At 41.7% G+C, this 9,930-nt stretch overlaps 1 protein-coding gene across 2 annotated transcripts in view; it reads left to right on the plus strand.

Moving 5' to 3' along the window:
* TULP3 (TUB like protein 3) overlaps positions 1-9,930 on the plus strand; it is a 37,176-nt gene that overhangs the window by 8,341 nt on the left and 18,905 nt on the right. For both annotated transcript variants that reach the window (XM_040233721.1, XM_040233720.1), the window contains exon 2: positions 6,757-6,808. In XM_040233721.1, coding sequence (XP_040089655.1) covers positions 6,757-6,808 — 52 coding nt within the window. The remainder of the gene's footprint in view (positions 1-6,756; positions 6,809-9,930) is intronic.

Genomic DNA, 9,930 nt, shown 5'->3' on the forward strand with positions numbered 1-9,930 from the left:
CACACGCTAGTAAAGTAATGCTCAAAATTCTCCAAGCCAGGCTTCAGTAATACATGAACCGTGAACTTCCAGATGTTCAAGCTGGATTTACAAAAGGCAGAAGAACCAGAGATCAAATTGCCAACATCTACTGGATCATTGAAAAACCAAGAGAGTTCCAGAAAAACATCTATTTCTGCTTTCTTGACTATGCCAAAGCCTTTGACTGTGTGGATCACAATAAACTGGAAAATTCTGAAAGAGATGGGAATACCAGACCACCTGACCTGCCTCTTGAGAAACTTATACGCAGTTCAGGAAGCAACAGTTAGAACTGGACATGGAAGAACAGACTGGTTCCAAATAGGAAAAGGAGTATGTCAAGGCTGTATATTGTCACCTTGTTTATTTAACTTCTATGCAGAGTACATCATGAGAAATGCTGGGCTGGAAGAAGCACAAGCTGAAATCAAGATTGCTGGGAGAAATATCAATAACCTCAGATATGCAGATGACACTACCCTTATGGCAGAAAGTGAAGAGGAACTAAAAAGCCTCTTGATGAAAGTGAAAGAGGAGAGTGAAAACGTTGGTTTAAAGCTCAACATTCAGAAAACGAAGATCATGGCATCTGGTCCCATCACTTCATGGGAAATAGATGGGAAAATAGTGGCTGACTTTTTTTTTTTTGCTCTAAAATCACTGCAGATGGTGACTGCAGCCATGAAATTAAAAGATGCTTGCTCCTTGGAAGGAAAGTTATGACCCAACCTAGATACCATATTCAAAAGCAGAGACATTACTTTGCCAACAAAGGTCCGTCTAGTCAAGGCTATGGTTTTTCCAGTAGTCATGTATGGATGTGAGAGTTGGACTGTGAAGAAAGCTGAGCACTGAAGAATTGATGCTTTTGAACGGTGGTGTTGGAGAAGACTCTTGAGAGTCCCTTGGACTGCAAGATCTAACTAGTCCATCCTAAAGGAGACCAGTCCTGGGTGTTCATTGGAAGGACTGATGCTGAGGCTGAAACTCCAATACTTTGGCCACCTCATGCGAAGAGATGACTCATTGGAAAAGACCCTGATGCTGGGAGGGATTGGGGGCAGGAGGAGAAGGGGACGACAGAGCACCGACTCCATGCACATGAGTTGGGTGAACACCAGGAGTTGGTGATGGACAGGGAGGCCTGGCGTGCTGCGATTCATGGGGTTGCAAAGAGTCGGACACGAGTGAGTGACTGAACTGACTATAGTCTAAACACTGATACCTACTTTGATCATGGGCAAGATATATTTTATAGTATGAGCTATGGTTGCTTCAGGCTTTTTTTCTGTGTGATAATTAACGTATAGAAATAAGGCTTGTAGGAAGAAAATTATTTTTCAAACAAGCTTCTTGAAAAATAAATCATTGGTTCTTAGATTTGCTTGTAGGAAGAAAATTATTTTTCAAACAAGCTTCTTGAAAAGTAAATCATTGGTTCTTAGATTTGCTAGAAAAAAATTATTTTTCAAACAAGCTTCTTGAAAAATAAATCATTGGTTCTTGGATTTGCTAGAATAAATTCATGGTTTGCCTTTGATTTTCAGTTTTAGAATGAAGCAAGGTTATAGAGGATTGATTTGTTTTCCTATTGAAATTCAGTGTAATTCTGACGACAATTTGATACATCATTTAAGCCAGAGGCAAAGCAGAGGGAGATGTTTTGCCTGAAGAAGGCTGGTAAGCTGTGCTTTCGGTGAGGGAAGATCTGTTGAGATAAAGGAATCCATGATGATGGCTTACATTTGCGTATCCTTGCAGAGTACAGAGAGCTTTCACATATGTGATGTCTTCTGAGCTTCACAGCTCTACAGAAATCAGGGCTTCTGACACTGTCTTCATGTTATAGGTGGGGAGATTAAGACTCAGAAAAGGTGTGATACAGCCAAGTTGTGTGACAGGTAAATGAGGTGGTCAGAAGTGAAGTCTAGATGTAAAACTGGGCTTTTGACTTCTAATCTCTTCTCTTCTTTTTCTCCCTTACTATTAAGATATCCATTCCAGATATTTCTGGATGCCATTTATGCACATAACCGGTAACAGCTGCTACTGATTACATTCTGATTATTTTTAGAGCAAGGTTGAAGAAATCAGACATCTTAGCAAAGTACTGCTGCTGCTGCTGCTAAGTCGCTTCAGTCGTGTCCGACTCTGTGTGACCCCATAGACGGCAGCCCACCAGGCTCCCCTGTCCCTGGGATTCTCCAGGCAAGAACACTGGAGTGGGTTGCCATTTCCTTCTCCAGTGCATGAAAGTGAAAAGTGAAAGTGAAGTCGCTCAGTCGTGTCCGACTCTGTGCGACCCCATGGACTGCAGCCTACCAGGCTCCTCTGTCCATGGGATTTTCCAGGCAAGAGTACTGGAGTGGGGTGCCATTGCCTTCTCCATAGCAAAGTACTAGTGAGTACTAATTTCATCCAGTGGAACGGGAGTGGAAATATTTACTTGGTGTCCTAAGGCAAAAGAACGTACTTTCTCTTTGCCACTTTGGTTTTTGGCTGTGCTGTGTCTTCCTGGCTGCTTAGGGGCTTTCCCTAGTTGCCGCGAGCTGGGGCTCCTCTCCAGTTGCGGTGCGTTTTGCCATTGCCATGGCTTCTCATTGTGGAGCCTGGGCTCCAGAGTGCAGGCTCAGTAGTTGCCCCACGTGCAATCTTCCCAGACCGGGGATTGAATCTTTGTCCCCCGCATTGACAGGCGGATTCTTAACCACTGGACCACCATGGATGTCCAGAAGAATGTACTTTGATCTTTATACGAGAGAGGAGGGAAATGACATTACCAGAGAGAAACTGAAACCCCTGAGAAAAAGGACAACCCAGCAGGAGGTGAAGTGAACTTGGATTCTCAGTTGTGTCGTTTTAGAGATCTGTGAGGAATAAATGGATAGTTTAACTTCTGCATCAAGTCATCCGTTTTAAATAACCTTTCTATTGGGCTCACTAAAAAGAATGCTTTTTAAAGCCTTTGTTGTGTGGGGCGTGCAGAATGAGAGAGAGGGCTTCTTCGTCGGAGCAGTTTTCCTCACTGTGTTCTCTGGGGCCAAATGAATCATCTCATCAGCTGCCAAGTTTCCCTTCTCACTGCCTCTCTCCCTGGGCAGTTCTCCCTTCTCTCTGATTGTCTCTTCTAAATGGGCCTCTTAGGAAATGGGTTTTCGTTCCCTCTGTTCAATTAAGTTAGTCCCAGATTGTGGCAGTCTCTCAAGTAGCAGACCGCTGAGCCCGGAATATTAACAGTTCTCCCGGATGAGGCAGGGTAGGTTTCTGTGGAGTCTTTTCTGGCCGTTCTAATTTGATCTTTGTGCCTTCTCCCAGAAGCAATGTTTTGTTCCAGCCAGATGTACTCTTGGGTCTCACTGCCTGTGAAAATACAGCCTCCAGTATTGACATTTGGGATTTGGACAAGGTGAATGTACTTGTCAGTTGACTTAGAGAAAAATGCTTTATTAATAGCTGTCAACCCAAGTACTTGACACTGTGATCAGTTCAGACACAATGAAATCTGGTGACCCTTTTCCAATAGTATTTATAACCTGTGATCAACTGCTCCCACGGGCATCTTCAAAATCCAGTCACTGGCTTGAAAATTCTGCTGCCTAAAAATACCCATGAACTGACATTCTGACTGAAAAGATTCTTGGCAGACTTGTTGAAATGCCATAATAATGAAATCCCAGACTCTCTGCTGACCATTTGAATATTTGTGGGGAAGGTGCAGTCTGCACGCTGAGGCAGGTGCTGTGGAGCTGAGGCTGAACTCTAGCTCGTCCACTCATCCACTTTCTGACCTTGAACAGATAGCTCCCCCTGAGTTAACATTTCTCTGGTGTTAACTTTCCTTCTGAGTTAATGATTCTCCCTCTGTTCTGTAGAACTTTGTTTTGTTTTGTGTAGATTTGCTAACCAGGCTTGTTTAGGCTTGCTATTCAACAACTTGGTTTGAAATGAAGAAAAGAGAATATTAAAGCAACGAATGCAAGTTTAGTAAGATCATAATACAGTTTGACCAGAAATCCTAGTTCAGAGTTATTATAAGTGTATAAAAATCTTGATTATTTCTGCTGTTATAATTTAAAACTAGAGCTCAGAGAAAGTGTAACTTTTGAAGCACAGAAGGGATCTAAATGTCACAGTTATATAACATCTTTTTAGTGCCTCTTCAGTTCAGGTCAGAATGCTTTGAATATACCACTGTTTATTTAAATTGTCCATCTTGCTCAGGCTTGATGAAAGGAATTAGTGCTGTTGAGATAAGGCATTAAAGACACACCTGTTTTCATCACTGTTAGAGGCCCTTAAGAGAAATGTTTGAGGATTTTAGTTGTGTTTCAGAATTTGGCATCATTGGAAAGGTTTTAGTATTTTATAGGGAATAAAATGATTTTTAGAGCATTTAAAAAATACCTGTTTGTTTATTTGCCTGCGTCAGGTCTTAGCTGTGGCACACGGGACCTTTTGCAGTTCAAGGACTCTGTAGTTGTGGTGCCTGGGCTCAGTAGCTCTGAAGCGTGTGGGGTCTTAGTTCCCCATCGGGGAGCAAACCTTTGTCCCCTGCATTGCAAGGCAGATTCTTAACCGCTGGACAACCAGGGAAGTTCCGAGATAGAATGATTTTTTTCCCCATGCTCACAATTCTGGTTTAGTGAAGAGGGACCAGTGAGGTGGAGGAAAAGCAGTTTCATAGCAGTAGTTGTTGAAAATACTAGTCTGTAAGAGTGAGTTTATTTTTTGTCTTAATTGTTTTATATAGCACTTTTTCAAGTGTATACTAATTTTCACTGAATACTAATAATATTCTCTCACTGTATATATAAAGCTTGATTTAAAAATATGTGAATGAGGATTAAAGACGGAAATCAGGAGCATACCTGGATAGGGGCCCACAAAATCAAGGTGAAGAGTGTATCATGTCTCATATTTTGTCTTATTTGTGTCTCTTTTAAGCTAGGGGAAAAAATGAGATGATTTAACGCTTAGTGTTGTTGTTACTCTTAAATGTAAAGGTGGTGGTGCTTGTTCAGTCTCCCTGTAGTGCCCGATTCTTTGCAGCCTCTTGGACCAGGCCTTTCTGTCCCTCACCATCTCCTGAAATTTGCCCAAGTTCATGTTCATTGCATCCATGATGCCATCCAGCCATCTTGTCCTCTGATGTCCTCCTCTTCTGCCCGAAATCTTTCCCAGCATCAGGGACTTTTCCAATGAGTTGGCTGTTCACATAAGATGGAAAGGTTAAGAAGAGAGAAGTCGCTCAGTCATGTCTGACTCTTTGTGACCCCGTGGACCGTGGCCTACCAGGCTCCTCCATCCATGGGATTTTCCAGGCAAGAGTACTGGAGTGGGCTGCCATTTCCTTCTCCAAATGTAAAGGTTACATAGGAATTTAAATAGAGTGGACTGTCAGAGAATCAGCACACCTCCGTGTCTGTATCTCAGGGGTTGTTAAATCTGCTTACAGTTAGTGGGCAGGAGGAGTCTTGAAGATGGTGCACAAATTCCAGGTTGCTGTGCATTATTAAAATTTACAAACCCTTCCACAATGTGGGAATGTCCTAGTTAGCCATTCAACCATAGAGAGATGCTTTTGTGCATTTACCCAAAGTGCAGGAAAAGCCCTGCTTCCCTTTGTAGCTGTGGAACATGTCTTCTTAAATAAAGACATCATATTTATAGTTTGGTTTTTTTTTTTTTGGCAAGAAGCTCCTAGTAAAAACTTAACAATAGAAATAATTGAGAACCACTTCTGCCTTGTTTTATACTTTGTTTCTAAGAATGCTGAGTCACAAAATCTTAAGTTAGGAAATTGTCAGAAACAGAAAAGACTTTCAGAAAGAGTTTAAAGACAGAAGGGTTTGGTTTTTTAATTGAGACAGTAATTTGATTCCATTTTGTTGACTTCCTTCAGTGAAACAAATTTGTCTCCTAATAATATTAAATCTTGTCCATCACATTTGTAGTCTCTTGTAATGACTGAATAGTGTTTTATTCTTTTATTGAAAAGGAAGTTACATGACTTGCTAGATCTTGAAGTCAGTGATTTTAGTAAGATGCTTATATACTACCTAACTATCTGTTAGAACTATCTCCAAAATTGAAGTAGATCTATATGGGAAAAGAATTAAAAAAAAAAAAGAGTATATCTATTAACTGATCACTTTGCTATATATCTGAAACTAGCACAACATTTTAAATCGTGTTCCAATAAAAATTAAAAACAAAAACAGAACTAGAATATATTTGATTTTAGATGTAATTTAGACTCTGGAAAGACACCAAGGTTAGTGTCTGTTTCTGTTATTTAACCCTAGGCGTGGCTCTCCAGGTCTGTTTCCTTTATCTTCAAAGTGTGAAAAATAACAGTACTTAATTCATAGGACTGTTTTTGAGGAATAAATAAAAGAATACATTTAAAGTACTTAACACTGTGTCTGGAATATAATGAATACTCAGTACATGATTTTAAAGAGAAAAAAAATCCTGGCATGCACGGGGGTCTGTGTTCTGCCTTTTCTCATCCTGTGGGTATCCAGTCTTCTCAGGTCCCCTGGACTGTCTGGCACGAAGGGTGGCTGGTCCTCCTGCAGTCAGTGTGGGCAGCCTGTGGAGACCGGTGCTTCCCTGAGGGAGACTTAACTGGCTCCAAATAGCCCAAAGGAGTCGTTAGCTACACGGAAATGACAAGACTGATGTGGTTTTAAGAGGATTTTCTCTTTAAGTGCTTTCATGTTTTCTTAACAGTGCCTTTGAAGATGAGACTGTGAAGCTCAGGCAGCTGAAACTGGATAACCAGGTGAGCAGAGCTCCTCTTCTGAAAGATGTGGACAGCTTATCCTGACCAGGAAGCCGATGGGCCTGACTGTGGCTGCAGCAAGGCCAAAGCGCTTTGAGGATATCAGCATTAAAACTGGCCTTGGACTTATGGTCACTAAAGATTCCTTGGCATCTGTCATAAGAATTAGAAAAATGTTAACGCTGTATTTCTGTGTAGTAATATGAAACTGCTGCCCAAATACCTCTCTGCACTGTAATTTCATGTAACTGCAAGATTTTTTTTTTTTTATCTTAAAATTCAAATCTGAAGATGGTACTGTTCTACTTAAAAGCCTCTGCTGCCTACAGAGTATTTTCTCACAGTACTGGTCCCACTTTTCAGTTATGCGTTATTATTTGCAGTGATTTGACTTATGTTCATTTTCTCCATGAAGTCTGTTAATGATGACCTTTCCATCAGAACGTCCTAGCCTAGGGCTGGGCCCATTGTAGTCCTTCATTAAATATTGGCATGATGGAAGAGATAAAAATTCTGTGTTGTCACATACTATGAGAGTCCTGATTAGTCAGCCTAGAATCTTACACTTAACATGTGTTACTTTCATAGGAGTGTTTTCTAATTCAGGAAATTCTTTAGGTCCATCCAATCTGCCAATGTAGGACCATTAGCCATCAGTGTCTGGAGTGACAGGTGACTAAAAATACCTCCAAGTGCTGTCTTGCTCCTTTATGTTGCTTTTGGACCTCATAATGGGACTTTCTGTTGTTCAGTCGCTCAGGCATGTCCAACTCTTTGCCACCCCATGGACTGCAGCATGCCAGCCTTCCCTGTCCTTCACCATCTCCCGGAGCTTACACAAACTCATGTCCATCGAGTCAGTGATGCCATCCAACCATCTCATCCTCTGTCATCCTTTTCTCCTCTTGCCTTCCTCTCTCCCAGCATCAAGGTCTTTTCCAGTGAGTCAGTTCTTCACATCAGGTGGCCAAAGTATTGGAGTTTCAGCTTCAGCATCAGTCCTTCCAATGAATTTCCAGGACTGATTTCCTTTAGGATGGACTGGTTGGATCTCCTTGCAGTCCAAGGGACTCTCAAGAGTCTTCTCCAGCACCACAGTTCAAAAGCATCAGTTCTTCAGCACTCAGCTTTCTTTATGGTTCAACTGTCACACCCATGCATGACTACAAGAAAAACCATAGCTTTGACTATATGGACCTTTGCTGGCAAAGTAATGTCTCTGCTTTTCAATATGCTGCCTAGGTTTGTCATAACTGTTCTTCCAAGAAGCAAGCGTCTTAATTTCATGGTTGCAGTCACTGTTAGCAGTGATTTTGGAGCCCCCCAAAATAAAGTTTGTTGCTGTTTCTGTTGTTTCCCCTTCTGTTTGCCATGAAGTGATGGGACCGGATGCCATGATCTTCATTTTTTTTGTTTTTTGTTTCTTTGAACGTTGAGTTTTAAGCCGGCTTTTTCACTCTTATCTTTCACTTTTGTCAAAAGACTCTTTAGTTCCTATTCGCTTTCTGCCATAAGGGTGGTATCATCTGCATATCTGAGGTTATTGATATTTCTCCTGACAATCTTGATTCCAGCTGGTGCTTCATCCAGCCCAGCATTTCGCATGATGTACTCTGCATAGAAGTTAAATATACAGCATGATTGTACTCCTTTTCACAATTTGGAACCAGTCCGTTGGTCCATGTCCAGTTCTAACTGTTGCTTCTTGACATGCATGCAAGTTTCTCAGGAGGCGTAAAGTGATCTGGTATTCCTGTCTGTTTCAGAATTTTCCAGTTTGTTGTGATCCACAGTCAAAGGCTTTAGTGAAGTCAGTGAAGCAGAAGTAGATGTTTTTTTTGGAATTTTCTTGCTTTTTCTATGATCCAGTCAGTTCAGTTCAGTCACTCAGTTGTGTCCGACTCTTTGCGACCCCATGGACAGCAGCACGCCAGACCTCCCTATCCATCAGTAACTCTTGGAGTTTACCCAGACTCATGTCCATTGAGTCGGTGATGACATCCAACCATCTCATCCTCTGTCGTCCCCTTCTCCTCCTGCCCTCAATCTTTCCCAGCATCAGGGTCTTTTCAAATGAGTCAGCTCTTCACATCAGGTGGCCAGCGTACTGGAGTTTCAGCTTCAGTATCAGTCCTTACAGTGAACACTCAGGACTGATCTCCTTTAGGATTGACTGGTTGGACCTCCTTGCAGTCCAAGGGACTCTCAAGAGTCTTCTCCAACACCACAGTTCAAAACCATCAATTCTTTGGTGCTCAGCTTTCTTTGTAGTCCAACTCTCACATCCATACTTGACTGCTGGAAAAACAATAGCCTTGACCAGATGGACCTTTTTTGACAAAGTAATGTCTCTGCTTTTTAATATGCTGTCTAGGTTGGTCATAACTTTCCTTCCAAGGAGTAAGCATCTTTTAATTTCATGGCTGCAGTCACCATCTGCAGTGATTTTAGAGCAAAAAAAAAAGTCAGCCACTATTTTCCCATCTATTTCCCATGAAGTGATGGGACCAGATGCCATGATCTTTGTTTTCTGAATGTTGAGCTTTAAGCCAACTTTTTCACTCTCCTCTTTCACTTTCATCAAGAGGCTCTTTAGTTCTTCTTTACTTTCTGCCATAAGGGTGGTGTCATCTACATATCTGAGGTTATTGATATTTCTCCCAGCAATCTTGATTCCAGCTCGTGTTTCTTCCAGTCCAGCGTTTCTCATCATGTACTCTGCGTATAAGTTAAATAAGCAGGGAGACAATATACAGCCTTGATGTACTCCTTTCCCGATTTGGAACCAGTCTGTTGTTCCATGTCCAGTTCTAACTGTTGCTTCCTGACCTGCATACAGATTTCTCAAGAGGCAGGTCAGGTGGTCTGGTATTCCCATCTCTTTCAGAATTTTCCACAGTTTATGTGACCCACACAGTCAAAGGCTTTGGCATAGTCAATAAAGCAGAAATAGATGTTTTTCTGGAACTCTCTTGGTTTTTCGATGATCCAGCAGATGTTGGCAATTTGATCTCTGGTTCCTCTGCCTTTTGTAAATCCAGCTTGAACATCTGGAAGTTCACGGTTCATGTATTGCTGAAGCCTGGCTTGGAGAATTTTGAGCATTACTTTACTAGCGTGTG

The sequence above is a fragment of the Oryx dammah genome, unplaced genomic scaffold, assembly GCF_014754425.2.
Source record: "Oryx dammah isolate SB20612 unplaced genomic scaffold, SCBI_Odam_1.1 HiC_scaffold_29, whole genome shotgun sequence".
Lineage (NCBI taxonomy): Eukaryota > Metazoa > Chordata > Mammalia > Artiodactyla > Bovidae > Oryx > Oryx dammah.